The 17,935-nt window shown below is 37.1% G+C and overlaps 1 protein-coding gene across 1 annotated transcript; it reads left to right on the top strand.

The window, feature by feature from the left end:
- Positions 1-371: 371 nt before the first annotated feature.
- RB195_025841 (uncharacterized protein) lies at positions 372-14,298 on the top strand (the record flags this gene model as incomplete). Its single annotated transcript, XM_064214153.1, has 19 exons — positions 372-437; positions 3,051-3,233; positions 5,443-5,569; positions 9,405-9,532; positions 9,589-9,691; positions 10,185-10,304; positions 10,729-10,859; positions 11,071-11,178; positions 11,623-11,724; positions 11,800-11,877; positions 11,953-12,071; positions 12,142-12,224; positions 12,502-12,620; positions 12,681-12,788; positions 12,851-12,955; positions 13,037-13,165; positions 13,294-13,383; positions 13,610-13,747; positions 14,203-14,298. The coding sequence occupies 19 exons, from the start codon at positions 372-374 to the stop codon at positions 14,296-14,298; spliced, it is 2,133 nt and encodes a 710-aa protein (XP_064070034.1).
- Positions 14,299-17,935: the final 3,637 nt, after the last annotated feature.

The raw sequence follows: 17,935 nt of genomic DNA on the forward strand, positions 1-17,935 counted from the left end.
GCGTGTGTGTATGTGTGTGTGTGAGTGAGGCAAGTCTCCCTCTCTCTCTCTCCCTCCGTTCACTTACTCCGCCCAATTTCTTTGCACACTCTTCATGCGTCTTCGCTTCGCTGTAGGTGCTCTTTCTCTTAAGAGATTTTGTCCTCGAATATTGTTCTTGTAGTTAACACTACTACAAATGATTGAACTTTTCCTGGTTTCATGGATATTATCGTGCTGCTTACGCTCACGATATCTGTCCTCCTTTTTCGGCGCATTTATTTCGTTTCATTTGTTATTGGCTCAATAATTATAGAGTTTCTTGTCGTAAATGTCGTATATAAATATATGTTTATTGATAAGATGTATTTTTATTTACAATTATTTTAGCTATGACGGTGGGTAACCTGCTGGTCGTCAGCTTGTTAATACCGTTATCGACCACCTCGTATATAAATGTAAGTTATTTACTGTATCATTGAGTGTTTATTCACACATTCACAAACTGTTGTTTAGTAAAAAAAAAAATTCAGAGGTGATCTATTAAAAATTCTCCCATGAAAATCCTTCTCCACTGCACCTGTGGGAACGGGGGCACTCAGTGGCCCGCTTATTTCTGGACGTTCTATCTTACTTTTTTCTCTTAGTGATTTTAGTTTACATGTCATAAATCCTCTAAGACTAATTGTTAGATCTTTGGGCCCCGATTGATTTGCTTTCTTACTTCCAGAAATAAGGGTGCCACTGAGTGGCTCCCTTACCGAAAATTTCTTAGAGATCAAACACGTCCCATTTGTTCCGGAATTTAACATTTTTATAATAATAGAAAGGTCTTCAAATTACTCTCTTTTCTCTCATTTGTGTTCCACGAAACATTTGGCCGCATAAAAACTTCAAGAACATTTTTTTTTGAACTCTTCTTCAAAATTACTGCAAAGACCTCATTTTGCCGACGCACTTTCTTTCATTTTCAGCTAATTTTGAGAAATTTTCTGGCGTATTACAGCGTATTTCGTTCGAGCAGAAAGTGGGATTTTTAAGCCTTTTGTTAATTTTGTTTGAAGAGCCATTTCTTTTTCGATGACATTTTTCGTTGACATTTTTTCTAATTGAAGCTCTTGTAAACGAATAGTTGTGAAATACTATCGATTTCGCTTGGCAATACCTCACATATACCTCATTTCACATTCTGCTCTGAGTTGTTGAAATAACTGATCAATATGTGGATTAAATAGAATTTCCGTTGAAAATTTACTTAGTGAAAATTTTCTGAGCGTTCGTGAGCTTGCTGTTAAGTTATTTCTATCATTCCTTCACCATCGTTTACATCCATATCCAGGATTTATCTAGAGCAAAAAAAATGAAAGCTTCACGCTATCACATTTCGGACGTATTTCAATAGGTAGCGCTGTGCATCTTTCATTATCCGAGAACACGCAATGATATCGAATGTCATGGACAATTTGCTGACCAGTGCCAGCATGTGGAAATGTCACCGCAGCTCTAGTTGGCATGTTAGCAAAGGCTGGCGAGTTGGCTGGATGCACATACCGAAAGCGCTTGGATTTTATTACACGAGATGGAAATGGCGTTGATGAAGCCACCGATTCACGCTTCAACAAACTTTATCAAGCCTATCCAACGTTGCATCATCGCGATCGTCGGAGGAGCACGAATGAACTCGCGATGTCGACGATTGTACGCGGGGAGCGCATAGTATTCGACTGAAAACCGTGATCACATTTGATTTCGACCGCGATTCATCGTCGTTTTTTTTTTTCTCGTCGTCGTTGCGCATCGCGTTCTCGGAACTATACACTTGCGTCGGCTCGCCCCATCGTCAACGCGCGCCCCATAGTTTTCCGGTTTGACGCCACGAGCGATCGTGATTGAATAAGCCGTCGCATGCCGCGGCATCAAGGATAGCAATTTCCGTTTACCGCCCCGATACACAACGTGCACTTTGGATAATTTGCCACATTTCGGGCGTTTCCATGCGAAATGCTTGAGCGAGTGGTTAGTCGGTTTTTCCTCGTCTCAATACGTCTCGAATGCGCCTCAGTTGCCGCCGCTCAACGCTTGGGAATAATTAGAGCACTATTTCGCTGGATGTTCGGAAACTTTGCCGTTTCTGTTGTTGCTGGAATTGAATGCCGATACAAATGGGCGGACAAGAAAGCTGCAATGACTGTGTGTGGAACGTTGCAGAACAAACAAACCATTCCTAAGCATGTAGAGTTTTATGGAAATCCTAGACATTCTCTTCTTTTTAACATCGCCTTGAAATGATTTCTATGGGGTGACGACTTATATTTGACTATGAAACTAGTTCAGTTTCCCCGCACGGTGCGCGATTAAAAGCAAATAGCGAGCTAACTTGATACCTTTGGTTGAGGTATTATTCCACATGTTTTTCTGGATTTTATTGTAAAAATGTAATATAATTTCTCTTAGCAAATAGTTAAGTAAAACCTATGAGAAAGGAGGTTCAGTGCTCTCTTCAACTGATAGGAAGTACTCCTGTTGTGATCCTAAGGTTTGTTCTGCTGTGAGTAGTTTCGTCAAAGTTGACCTCTGAAGTGCAGTATTTTCCGATGAAGAATGTTCGAAAATAAGCTGCATTAATCCTGGAAAATCAGCACTTGAACAGAGCTGATGGGATGTCAAGAGATTGAAGAACAAAACTTTCGGCAACTATTTTAACGGAACGCTAGTTAATTTGATCAACTTGTAATCAGGAAAAGAAAATCCGGAAGACATGGGCTTTGGATACGATTGGATATTTGAGATTATCAAGTACAAAAATGCCAATTGATATGCATGTGAAATATTTGATGTAAAATATCATACGGATTAGAAACTGAAAGAAGCAATTTTCGAAAAACACTTGCTAATTTACACCTTGATCTACTTTATTCTACTGATCTGTGTTAGATAAATATTGATATGGGACCACTTTCCTTGTTGAAAATTTTATCTCTCTCTTGAAAACTCATATTTATATTTTAGGGGTGGTTTTCACAAAATGTCTTGTATCACGCATCAAATTTTAATTTCTTCTACTTTTTCAGGGTGTGTCCGCAAGCGTTGACGGATCGTCCACGAAAAAGCACGAAAAATTCGTGCCTCTTGTAGCATTTGAATGTGGTTATCGCAACAAATATATGAGTGAGGATGGGATCTGGATTAGTGATGAGAATCGATATGCAACATGTCTGAGTGGAAAACTAGACATTTTGAAGTACTGTAAGAAGGTGAGCATCCTCTTAATCTCAGGATTATTAATCTTTAAATCTACATAGTAAGGTTATTAATAGCTAGGTAGGATAGATTAGTATGTATGTGTGTGTGTGCAAAATTAATGGATTTCCTCTTGTAACATCCGGTTATTGAGTTGGAGTCCAGCAATTTTCCCGTTTACTTCGTTTTCTTCAATGCTCCAAATTGTAATATGGACATCCGATGGACTATCTACAGATTATTTGTTAGTTATCCTAGAATTTGTAGAAGTATTAGAACTATTAGGTAAGCTACCTAACGCAAATGTTTTCTTGAAACATTCGTTATCCAGGACGCTAATGTAGTTGGCTTAGTTTTTCTAGTCCGGATGCGTAGAAGACGCCAACATTGCTGAACTGGAAGTGAAGTGAACGCGCGTATATCCTCTAGGGAGTAGTCTAGCACTCGTTCCTCAAGTCCAACATACCACACACACCACACACACATACTCACACTTCCATATGTCCGTATATCCAAGTTACGACAGCACATATAGGGCAATATGTCCATATATTTGGACGAGAACACAAACAAAAGAATTTGTACGACCACTTCAGAACAACAACAACAACAAAATATAATAAATTACTCGTACTACGATGTGAAAATGTTCAACAACCAGTAAACGATGTGAGTTGAAACCCCTGGAGATGTGATCCGTTGCTCAAACATCTGTCAAAACGTACTGCTTTCGTGCTGACATGTTTGTTTCTGTGAATTTTCGGTGATAGTTAAGTCATCAGTCAGTGTGACTGAAGAAAAATGTTTGCAATCCATAGAATTCGTTTCAAAGAGTTCCGTTGTTTGATGCATTCTACATTTGTCGATTCTCAAGAGATTCATATTCCAGACACTACACAACTCTTAGCCGTTTCAGCCGCTATTTGACATGATCCGACTAGCGTAAGCATCCATTAAAATAATCGGTTTTTTTGCTACGTAGATTCTAGACCAGGAAATCCGTGAAATCCGTTACGGTATTATTTAGTAGCTTCTATTTTTTCCGTCATCAGCTATGGATTTCCCTTTTAGGAATAAGCCAGCGCCGTTTGCTGCAAAATTGAGAAAAGGTACTCGAGGCTTTTTCGTATGTGCACAAGACTTAGCAATTATGGAAATGAAATGTAGGATGCATTCAGTTCCAGAGCCTTTGCAAGCATCCTTTTCACGAAAGCTCTTGAATTATTGAAATAGGCTGATTCTCCATTCTCCTCAAAATATTTTAATCCATTATGAGGAAAAAAAATTCTTCCATTAAGTTCCAAAATGTCGTTATACTGCCAAGCACTTTTTTTGTGTGGATACACTATAATAGCAGCTTAGAATCCAGGCATTCGATGATTGTCTGGTTAGGAATCCTGGCCATAAATGGCCTATAAACTCGGAAAACCGGTCACTTCCTACCGTTTTTCCAGTGTTTACTACGTAATTGGCGTCATTTACTCTCTTTAAGAGTAAGTAGTTTTGTTTTTCTCTCACGCAGAAGGTTACTGTCTTCAAAGTGTATCCAGAAAAAAAAATGTTATGTTTCGAAGAATTCATGGAAATCTGAAAGGCAATCGGGGGCGGGAGTTGAGTGCTGCAGAAATCCGAGACAATAAGTCGATCCCAGCAGGAGCACTTCCTATAACGAGCATTTTATTGCTGCCTGAATGAAGAAAATTGTCGTTTGCAGCGCTTGCGAATTCCGTTACGTGCACAATTTTTACGCCGGGCTGCGTCGAAATTCGTCCACTTGTCATTTTTCATTTGTATTTAAAATGGTGCTGGAAAATATTTGCACGTGGTTTTTATATCGTGGAATTGAGGGAATTGAGAAAACCTGCTCAAAATCAGTTTGATTTGTGTTCAAGGGTGTGTTCCTTCTACTTCTAGATTTTCTTTCTGGAAAGATTTAATCCAACAACTTTGGTTTTTAGTAAGAGTTTTAATTCCGGATTATTCCCTTTCGTATTTCCATTATGAGTTCGTTTCCAAGCAATACATTAGGATAGGATTATTGCCTCGTTAACTGCATTTCAAGGAGACTTTTTGACTGTTAGAGGTCATGCAGAATCCAGAGATTAGGGGACGTGAGCAAAATGAAGGGACAGCTCGGGGAATGGATGGGTTTCAATCAGAAAAAAGTGATGGTGTCGTTTTCAATTAAAAAAATTGCAGTCCTAAGAATGTGGATCGTTTTAGGCTTATCCGAAGCTTAACATCACAAATATTGTCGAGTATTCACACGAGGTGGCCATCGAGAAGTGGTGCCGTGAAGAGGGTACGCCATGCAAATGGACGCATACAGTACGACCGTACCAGTGCATAGGTACGTACATTCACGTACTTATCTGAGATAACTACATCATAGTGTTAAAAATACCAAAATAACTCATTATCTCTTTTTTTCTAACGGAAATCCGGCGCAAAGAACTCAGGCAACTACTGTACTTGAAATTTCTGCTATGATATTATGATCATGTGACTTTATTACTAGTTGTTTTTACATGATACCATACAGTTATCTCCGCTTTTTATTTATGATTACGTAAAAATATTATCAGACCGGAAAATCCGTTTATTTTGTGACTCACTTATTTGATGGAAAAATGAGCTGTGGCTGTCATCCACGAATACGGTGGTATTTTATGTTTGGATTTACACTAAGCGGATAGGGGTTGAATGAATGAGAAATTCTTTGAGAATATGAAAATTATGCGAAAATGAGAGTGTATGCGACTGTGTTTTGATCTACAATGATTTTTTTTTTACAATACAGTCATGTACTGGTATCATTCTTAGTGTAAGCCTGAGGAAGTTCTAGAAATATTTCCAGGAAGTGTTGGATTTTTCTTGACTACAATTAGGTGAAATGAATTTTTTTAGAATATTTGAGTGAGTTTTAACAGTGAATGGATCAAAGCATTTCAAAATCCATAAAAAAACTTCTGGTTCTCCTCTTTAAAGCGATTTTTCAACGAATGCAGTCCTTAGCGAACGTTTTGATTGTGTCTGAGGGCTTCAGCGGTCTTCTAGCTTCCCACACTTTTTTCCTCATCCTATGTTTGCGAAAAGTGCATACGGTATCGTCGAGCAATCTAACACTTCAATACGAATTGCAACTTTTTTCGAATCTTCCTGCAACCTTTTCGATCATTGCAATTCCGCCATATAAAGTTCCCCTCTGGGGACATTTCGATCTCTTTTTTTCACTCTTGGGAAGACTGGAAATGCACAGAAATTTTCAAATATCTCATATCGTTTTTCGTTTTCTCTTGTTCAATACAAAAAAAAAATAATTGACTGAAGCGGTTCGTAGCCTTTTTCTCTGAAAAAAAAACTTAGTCCCCGCTTCTATATTTACGCTATTTGTACCTTACCCGAAAAAAAAAATCCAGAATTTAAAGTGTACTTGTACTTAAAATATATTCAATCACATATTTATGTAGAAATATGCAGCGGAATATTTTCAAATTGTGCCGACAAAAACACCCCAAAATCTTTGAGTCATTTTTTTTTTTCAAATTGAAAATCTCCCTTTCTACAGACCTTGTTAGAGATTTTCCACTATTTGTTTTCATTCCTGGTGAGCTCAACAGCCATGTCATTATATCCAGAAAAAAGTCAACGATTGCACTGTTAAACTGGCTGCATAAGTTCTTTTTCAGCTGATCAGCTGTTTCTAATGCTTTTCGAACATGTGTTCTTTGATAAAAAAAAAGATGACGTTCTTGACGAGAATTCAAATTTTCCATGGAATTTGTTAGAATTTTTAAAAACAAAAAGAGGGGTTTTTCAAGTTTTGATTCTGTGATTAATATAGACGACGATTTTAGATTGTAGGATCTATGTGTACACCAAGTAAAGCTAATTCCATTTTTTTTTTGGATGTATAGTTTTCAGGCTTCAATTTTTCTGAGTAATATGCTCTATATTCTGTTATACACTGTCCAGATCATCCTGAGAACACGTTTCTCTTATGTTCCTGTAAAAGATGTCCCTTTATTTCCCTTTTGCTCAGTTAGAAAAATTAAATAAAAATAAATAAAATTGAATAAATTAAATAAATTAAAGATTAATTGCTGCTCATTTTGAACAATAGCAAGTTTTTTTGTTCCGATTTTTAACATATCCAATCTTAATAATTTGGAAGTGAAATTTATAAAAATCCATAACTTAGAGGAGCTTGCTTAGCCTCACAGATTGCTAGTTCATTTGACTTCTTCGAACCGAGAAACTAGGCTAATTATCGTTGTCGTTAGAGCAATTAGAGCCGTAGAATTCTACTATAGCTGCTGGTTTGATGCGCAGCCGAGTGTCGTCAAGAAATACTTTGTGGATACTCGTTTGAATTATGAATATGAAATAGGCGAATTCTTCGTACAATCGAAATCTCCGGGAAAAAAACCCATTCAGGATACTTCAATCTCTCAAGAAGGAAGCATTTACACATCGATCATCTTTGCTTAGCGATGCTCAATTTCGTGTCATGTCGTGCCATATATAATTTTGGACACCTATTATTTATAGTTTAAGGTTATTACATAAATAATCAAGGTCTCTACTATTAGATATACTAAACTAAATGAAACAAAAAGTTCTTGTCCAATTTGAAAGTATAGTAGTAAAGGGTTGACGAATGTAATTGTTGTAAACATATTTGATAGTGTCTAACCACTGACTTCATCAAATTTGTCCAGAATTACCCTGAAATCAGATATGACAGAATGTGAAAATATTTTGTTCCATAATAAAATTAATCTCCTAGCTCTTCTTTTTTTCAACCAACAAAGTGCATTTTACTTAAAAATTACATATTCAGAATGTACTATGAGCATATGTTGGCGGTATTTTCACAGCGAAGAAAGGGATAAGTAAACGAAAGCAATCCATTTTCTTTCTACGACCTCCGTCCCAGTTAGGGATTATGGTCGTATTCGTCGGGTGCAGACCGAATGAGTGTGTTTTTGACAGCACTACATCACCGATAAAACGCAACGCGCTTTTCTCCGGAAAAACTAGCCATTTCTGGATTGAGAGGATTCGAAAAAAAAAGACAATTATCTAGGGACGAGACGATTAGGACTAGTGCTTTCGTATTAATCAATGATTCTCTGGAAATATGCACTTCACATATACGGATGCACAATGAAATTTCGCTATAAAGTGTATTTTGAGTAAAGTGTTTGGGATAGACCTTGACAGATCCGTGGATATATTCCAGAAGAGAGAAGTCGAACGCGTGTCGTGTTCGCGAAAGTGTGCTTCTCAGATTATTCCATTATTCCTATAATATACTTCCCTTTGAAGAGAGAGGTGATGTAAGCAAAGAAAATTTCCAAACATATTTTTTAACTCTGGAAATTCACGTGGTAACTATCACCCAATTAAGTGCAACCAATAATCCCGCCCTACACCGTTATTGGCTGGCAACACCTTAAGTCTATAGGCAGCTGTACCTCTCAGAATAATTCTTAAAAAGTATTGTTACTGAAGAAAGAAGGCAGAAATTCAAAAAAAAGAGCGAAAAGAAGCTTGTACGCATATTCTCCTTTATTAATTGAACTCTTTCAATATAGGGTTCTATTTAAAAGTTCAGCAATCAAAATTTTTCATAGGTGTAACGGTCATTCCTATGACAGTTCCGCAATATTTCCGAAGTGCTTTCAGTTCTATAACTCAAAATTCCTTTCGAAAATTCTTAAGGCAGATTTATAATAATTTTTGTTGTACCTCTCCCCTGAGAAGTTCTTCTAAAAAAACTAAAAACTCAAATAATATATGTCTAAAAGTTCCTTATCATCGAAAAAATTCCGGAAGAAAGGGAGATTTTTGTCCGAATTACGCATCTTCGGGCCACTTCTATTTTAGATCACATCTGATTTTTGGACAAATCGATGTTGGGAAAACGTCGTTTCTTTTCTTCCAAATTTGAGGAATAGTGTCATGATGGATATTTATCAACATTATTGAACAGAAAAAAAAGCACAGAAGTTTCTCCGCTCCAACTTTTTTTTTGAATCGAACACTTCCTGTTTGCCGAACAAATGTTTTCGAGAAATCACACAGCGCATAGAACCGTTTAAAGTGTGAGCGCTCAGAAAATCCTTCAAATGGTCGCCTCTTAGAGAAAAAAAAATCCATCAATATCCATTGTTTTGCAGATGGTGAGTTTAAGTCCGAAGCACTGCAAGTGCCCCATGATTGCCGCTTCTCGCACGTGAACTCGGGCGAATCGTGCAATGACTATCAGCACTGGCGAGATGAGGCAACAAAACAGTGCTCAGCTAAGGTATCCATAGTATCCTTGTTTTGTTTATCGCATTTCTAACTACTTGTACGTCCTAGATTTTCAACGGAAAGAGCATGACTGTTCGTTCGTTTGCCGTACTCGAACCATGTAGTCTGGATCTTTTTACCGGTGTCGAATTTGTCTGCTGCCCAACTGTCGGTACGTTTCCCCGACGGTAGCGTGCGCTCTAATTTACACGAATCATATGATGTGTTCCATTATGGAATGCGGGAATTTCTCGCTCTATCCAGCGTTGTTTATGATGACCGTTTGTTTGTATTCACCACCGGTGATGGGATGGTGTGAAAACTCGTCCACAATCGTAACGTATTAGTTAAATGATGTCATAATTGGGAACTTTTCGTGGTTATGGGATGTATACGGAAGAAGTTTGTTCCGTGTGCCGGGACTAATAGGCAAACAACACTCGAACAACACTCATTTCTAGCCGTACACATACGAAATGAGGTCTGATGCCTGAGGGTAGTTAGTTGAGCTTTAGTTGAGCGGATGAATTCAATATACACGAATATTTTATGGATTCTATATGGGACAGTAGGGCTTCACATGTGGACTCGTGGGATTAATGAAAGAATTAGCAGCAGATGGAACTAACCATACACGATCAAGTAGTGGAATAATAGGTTTTCAGACAAGATTACGGCTCCAGCCGTCGGCGCACGAACAATTGAAAAGGCGAACAAATTACCGTTGAAGGAAGAGGAGGAAGATGACGATGAATACGATGAGGAATATGATGACAGCGATGAAGGTGAATAGGCTCTTCAGTTTCATCCGGAAAATCCGCAACGTGGAATTTTTGCTTGGAAGTTGTGTTAATTGCAAGTAGTTTTCTGGATATAAAGGCTTGCTAACACATCTTCACATGCTTACGAGTGTATTGGAAAATTTCTTTGCCAGAAAAGTACCCCTTTTTTTGGAATGTTAGAAAAAAATGTAAATATTTCGAATATACTTCTTTGGAGGAAGAAATCCCAGAAGTTTGTTCCCGCTCACAATCAATAGAATCTAAGAACCACTGCATAACATCTACATGTTCCTAAGTTAACCACATTTTTAACTTCACAAGAGCATATAGGCTTACAAACTGAGGACATCCATAAAATCTGGCGATATCCATGAAATGATGTCTGTAATATTTCTTCCTTGAGTTCATCCTCTCCGTTTTTTTTCAGACTCCTCGGACGACAAGTCCTCGGAGGGTCAGGATCCATACTTTAAGAATAAGGATCCTACTAACGAACACGAGAATTTCAAGGATGCCGAAGAACGTCTGGACAAAAAGCACCGCGAAAAGATCGAAAAGGTCAGTTTAGCGTTGGATTACTCCACTTATTTATTTCTTATTGCAGGCACCAAATAAGTAAACTGAATATTGGCGAAATGAATAATAATTAAGTCAACAACATTATTTCCCATCAATATTCGGGAGACATTTTGCTCATAATCATTTTTTTTTAACTTGGAAACATTATTTGAAGTCGATAATTTTCGAAAATGTATAGTATTTATTAAAGGTTATGAAAGAATGGGGAGAGCTTGAGGCTCGTTACCAGCAGATGAAACTTAAGGATGCTAAAGGAGCCGAGTCCTTCAAAGTTTCCATGACGAACCGTTTCCAGAAGGTGAGAGCGACGGGATTGTTTTATAATATTTTTTCCGGATAAACAAACGTTTTAGTGTTTCCCTGTGCATGCGATTTGTTCCTTTCATTCTCATTATTCGTAGAGAATTAATTCTGGTAGGTGTGAGGTCTTCGAAGAGTTACCAGACCAAGGCTACGTTTTTTTTAAGGAAGGTCGTGATCATTAGGAAGATGAAAAACTCTGTTTTTCTGGAAAGAATAACATTAGAAGCCGATAACGGCATAAGTAATGTGCTTCGGAGCTCTGTTGTGTAACATTTTACTGCGAAAGAGGACGAGTATCGAGTTTTATGAGATCTTGGTGTAGAACAACATATTGTTATGTATGATGAGAAAATATATAAGCAGATATGAGGTTCGATTAGAATTTTTTTTGTTGAAAACGAAATCATCATTTTCGACATCCGAAATGAACTGATTACAGACTGTTGCCGCTCTGGAAGATGAACACAAACGCCTGAAAAAGCAGCTTGAGACCACACACGAAGAAAGAGTTCAGGCAATTCTCAACGAGAAAAAGCGAACGGTTAGATTTATCCGGTCTTTTCAAATCCACTTCTTTCTTCCTTCACTAATGATCCTTAATGTTGAATGTTTTAAGGCAACGCATGACTATCGTCAAGCACTTGCAATGCATGACAAATCCGCCAACAAACATCACGTGCTTAAGACCCTCAAGGTTATTTTCTGGATTCATTAGTTTCATTGAATGTGACTCACAGTCATATGCGTTTTTAATTCATGATCTCTGTAGACATACATTCGATCCGAGGAGAAAGATCGTATCCACACCATTAATCGATACCGTCATCTTCTTCGTGTTGATCAAGCCGAAGCGGCTGCATTTAAACCGACGGTCCTACACAGACTGAGGTACCGTACAGCTTGTTTGTACTTGATATAGTAAGATCGAATACATATTGATCAAGATCTCTGACTGCAGATACATCGATTTGCGTATCAATGGCACATTAGCCATGCTTCGCGACTTCCCAGACCTCGAGAGTCAAGTTCGCCCAATTGCTGGTGAGTTAAATCCTTGCACTTTGCAAATTTTTTCCCGAGAACAGGAAACGCAAAACGAACGGCAGATTTCAAATTGTGCACGAGTGTAGATTATGGAAATTCGTTCACGTAACGATGTTATTTTGAAGTTTGCCAGGATAGCTTATTTTGCATACAAAGTCAGAAAAGCATAATTTGTTCATATGCGCTCCGTTTGGAGGATCCATTGCATTAAATCAGCTCAATTGACTTTCTTCCAATTTTATTCCTACTTATAGAAAATTTATCCTAATTTCAGTGGCGTATTGGTCTGATTTCCGACGTGAAAACACGCCAGAATTATCGGATGCTGCAATTGATGCATTGAATTCGCTGGATAGTGATGCGAAGAACAAGAAACTCGTGGATTTGTACAAGGTATCTGGACGATTTTCATCTACAGCTAGTGTTCTTGGCTTATAAATGATTCTTTTTCAGGAAGCTTATGAGAAGCTTCATCCTAGCGCAAAACTAGACGTTAAAGCACCACCAACTACGCCTTCCACCACAACGACGACCAGGAAATCCACTGAGGAGCCGGCAAAGGTGAGATTTCACGCGTAAAGGATGTGATTATGAACATCACGGCGAGTTTAATGGATTTATAGCTTCTATCCGAGGATTCTCGTGATTCCGAAGAAGATGATGATGAGTATTATGAGGACGAGGATGATGAGGAAGTGAAAAAGAATCCAATTGTCAAGAAGCCTAAGGTACGTAATAATTCTCGGATTGTTACTGGATTTTTGATAAATAGGTAATCCCTAGCAAATAGCTCTATACTTTTGTTTCAGGTTATTGAAATCCAGCGAAAAGAGGAGGTCAAGAAGCCAGAACCTCCTAAGCTGATCGAGAAATCTGTGCACACTGAGCCGCTGCCAACTGCTGACGACTCGGATTCAGATGAGAGCGATGAGGATGAGGTAAGCGTTTTGCGGTTTGCGTTGATCGTTGGAAGCCTTGCTTAATTTCCATTAAGTGTACGATACACGCACTCTATTTAATATCTTTCTCGAAAACGTTCGACTCAATCCTTACTTTGACATTTCAGGATTCCATTAAGGAGCTTCGCGTCGACATTGAGCCGATCATTGAAGAAAAGCCGGCCTATTATCGCCAAGAGAAACTCGTTCAAAATCAGGTTTGTGTGGAATACTTCTCAGGGAGCTACCAGTATTTTCCTAGTATTGTAGCATTGCGTATTTTCGCTTACCTGAATTTTGCAAATTTTCCCCCGCTTGATAGGTAGAAATTCAAACATTTTGCGCTTTTGGAGTTGTTCTATTGCTAAGGGAAATCCAGGCTACAAAACAGCACATCCTTATTCTGCGTACAATGCTAAGGATGTTGTTATTTTTTTTTTCCAGAAATCCAGCTACAGTGAGAGCGGAATTCTCTCATCATCTCAGGCTGTATTTATGATTGGAGCAGTAGCGATCGTATCACTAACCATGTTGGTGGCGACAATTGTTCGACGCCGACGAGCACATCATGGATTTATTGAGGTGGTTTACTTTGAAATTTTTATATAAAAAAAACATAACAAAAATTCCTTTAGAGCATTCAGAAGGAACGTGGAATAAATTTCTTTTTTTGAGGTGGATTAAAACATATAAATTGCTAGGATTATTGCCTCTATTACGAAACGAAGGGAATAATTAGACTTCAAGGATTTAAGCAAGTTGCAATCGTGGAGAATTCAGAGTGTTGTAGACTCTAATTCTTGACATCTATGAAACGATCGCTTGATCCACGATTTTTCCCGAAAAAATATCGTAGAATTTATTTTAACTTATTCATGTTTACTTGTAGGAAAGGTCTAGCACGCATATATCGCATACTTTTACAAATATTTTTTAAATATTACTAAGTAATAGTAAGATGAGTTTAGACAGGATTCCTGTATATTACTCCTATCTTCTATATGTAATTAAATATATATATATATATTAAATTGTAGGTTGATGTCTACACTCCTGAGGAGCGTCATGTGGCTGGAATGCAAGTGAATGGCTACGAGAATCCGACGTACTCGTTCTTTGACAGCAAGGCTTAAATTCTCATTTGAAAAGAAAAAAAAAACAATTCTCCATGTATGATTTGCACAACATCTCTCGTCATTTCTCTTACATTAACCAGCATTCCCCCGTTTTAATACTTTGATTTTTTCATATGTCATACACACACACACAGAAACAATCTCCGACGGTAGTTCGATGAAATTTGTTCGTCGTCTGTTGATGACGACAACATCCATGAACTCGTCGTCCTAACATCGCGCTCTCTCGCTCGTAGCTCCATCTTTTGATCGTGTGATTGGCATTATGTCATTTGAACCCATAACCCAATTTCATCACTGTCATTACATTTCTTAATCGCCCAGCTATTTGTATCTTTTTTTTCTTACATTTTAAAAAATAACACTAGCCCTATTTCGTCGTTTTTTTTTTCTTGTACCCATATGGTGCATACCCAAAATTTATACTGGTTTCGCGACATTTTTGTACGTCGCACGATCACTAGGTTACTTCGAACGTTGGGCCCAAAACGGTACGTAAATACAGAAAGCACACACACACACATACATACATACACAACATAACACATACACATACATACACGTATACACATTCTCTCTTCCTTTACAAATGTGTCGCGGTCATACTTGTACAGTTCAGATCAAAGTAATAATTAGTATTGTGTGTTGTGTTAATGCAAATCGAGGACAACAATGTTGTGATTGATGATGTTTGAATTTGACTCTCGCGGACGATGATGAAAATGATCATATATTTTCATTTTAATCTGTTTTTTTTTCTACACTGTTGGTTTGCGATTTGCGAATTTTGTATTGTCGTTTTCGCACACGCGCAGCACCAAGTGATATATCTATATGTCGTATATTAATTTGTGTTTATGTGTGTTTGCTCGTCGTCTACACATTGATATGTATATGTATTATTTTTTCTTCTCTGGAATTCAATTTTCGAATTTTTTTCTCGACACTAGAAAAGACAGGCTTTGTTCGTTTTTATTTTTCTCACTCTCTTCATTACACACTCACCCCATACGTATATTCATTCATTTAGACACATTTCAGCTTGTGTTGTTCGGCGTTTTCTCTACGAAAAAAAATTGTAGCGATAAAATTTCCTGTTACCTTGTTGGACATGTCGTTTTTTTTGGCATATTTCAAAATCCCAACCAATGAGAATTATGTACACCTGGAGTGAGAAAAAATGGAAGAAGAAAAAAAAACGTGGAGTATAGAAATAGAAGCAAAGTGCTTCATAAGTGCACATATAGTTCCACGTCGTCCTAATCGTGTTCTTTCTCATCGTTGTGTTTGCATCGATGACAAAGCGTCCGTCCGTCCGTCCGTTAGTTCTCACGATTTGCATCCAGTAAAATGGTGCAGAGGGACGTGGTGTGGTGGTGGTGGTGGCAATCGATAGCAGATTTATATGTAAAGCTTTTACTGGAATGAGAATGCATTCTCATCCAGACGTGCAAAATTAAAGGTTACTGCAAAGTAATAAATAATGGTAGGGGGAAAAACACACACACAAATCCTAAATGCTCTTCGAATACTGGAAACAGCGCCAGATATTTGCGACGCTTCATTGCATAATGGAAAGGAGGAAGCAGGGAGGGAAAAAATCCCAGCAATGTGTTTTAAAAACATCATTCATAGCATAGAACGAGAACATACAGAATAAAATGATTGTAATTTTATCCGGAAAAATACGGTATGTGGAGGAAGTTTCATTAAAACTTACTTTGTCCTAAAAATAAATCCAATTTTACTTCTTATAAATTAGCGTTGAATATATGGACTCAGTGAAGTTGAGTTTCAATAGATGCTAATTAGAAAAAGTTTGAATTGAATAGATCCTTCGTGAATATATGAAGTATGCATCCAGGAAAATTAATGAGCTCTTTTCCAAGTTCAATTTTGAATTTTTACTGCTAATGATAATATAAAATTCGCTAAAATTAAAACTGCAAAACCTTGAGGGTGAAATGAGATGTGTTCGGATGATACCTGAGTTCTACTTCTCGCCTCTCGGGATTTTCTTTTCGATTACAAGTATGAAGGCATGTATTTAACAGTTATGAACAATTTGTAGTTTAAACCTTGAATCTTTACTTCTTTATATCCTAGACTCAACTGTACTCAAGTATTGAGGTGAGCTGAACAGTTCGGCTCCAATTCTATTATTTACTCCGTCTGAGGTTTCCAAAGAGCTTTATGCTTAGAAAAAAAAAACTCGAAGATCCTCATCATTTGTTGACTAAACCATAGACAAACAAATCTAACTAAAAATTTCCTTCATGAGCATCCATCGTCTCATCGAAATTCTATGACGAAGGGAAAAATCTCATTTGAGCGAGCTTAACCCAAATTCACTACTTTTCACCCACACAATATTGATGAGAGTTTTTTTCTTCAAATTGCTTTTAATAAATTTACTTTTATTTTTGAGTTCTTATTACATATTTTTCTGAAGATCCAACCTGGTGGAATTTAATAATCCATGAAAATTGGATCAATTCAACGCTACTCGTATCCTTTTATAGTATAGAGAACATCGCAAATGTTGTCCGACTGTTGCAAACCACATCGCATCCGCATAAATGTGGATATCTGCTCAATTATTTAGTACAGATCTCATCACGACTGAACTGAACAATGCATGACAAATGCATCACTATTTGCTTTTGTTTCAGGGATTCACGTCCGGAAAACTATGTACATATTGAAGATTACTGATCAAACACGATGCTAGACAAATTTTCGACGAGAATAAAAACTATCAGAAAATATTGAAAAATTCCTAGCACTAAGCCAATTATCCTAATTTAAAGTATTTGAAAAATAAAATGATCAGAATCCATTTGTTGCTGCTTGCTTCCAGAAAACCGAGGCAGAAGAAAAAACTTTAGTCCTGTGTACGTAGGGGAAGAGCGTGCTGTGAGGATGTAACCGTTGGAACCAAAATTAACATTATTCTGTGAAACTGTAATTAAAATTAAATATTTACGTTTTGATCATTTCCTGATCACTCTGGATTCTAACGGTGTTTTTTTTCAAGATTACCGTGATTTCTCATTTATTTTCATTAATTTCTTACTGAACAATTGAAATTTATTTTGGTATTTTTATTTGCAGGAAAAATACTTCACCTAGTAAGAAACAGTTAATGTGTTCATAAAACAACAATTATTCAAAAATATGTTTTTAGGATAAATAGGAGACAGGAATGGTCAAGGAATCTCAATTCTAGGGCTTAGAGTATTCTATATACATGTGACAAATATAAAAATCAACAACAAAATATTTCAAATGAAACAAAATTCGAAAGAAAAAATGATATTTTAAATCATATCCTGCTCTGTTGATTGAAATAATCATCTTTGCTGACAATGTTTGAATTCGCAACAGGTGGCGCATTGTATATTTCGACTTGTGGATTTATTGCTGTTGTACGGTACACTTGATTCTTGTACTGTTTACCAGTGAAAGGATAGTTCTAAATGTATCATCTGTAATTCTTATACTCTTGAGAAAAACGTTTGAATTAATAATATTTTCATTGTTGAATTATTAATCTTATAGAGCAAAATTTTTTAATCCCTTTGAATTATTCTCGCGTTATTTTGAAATAATTCTAGAAGACTCGAGAATATAT

This window comes from Necator americanus, chromosome X (assembly GCF_031761385.1).
Source record: "Necator americanus strain Aroian chromosome X, whole genome shotgun sequence".
NCBI classification, from domain to species: domain Eukaryota; kingdom Metazoa; phylum Nematoda; class Chromadorea; order Rhabditida; family Ancylostomatidae; genus Necator; species Necator americanus.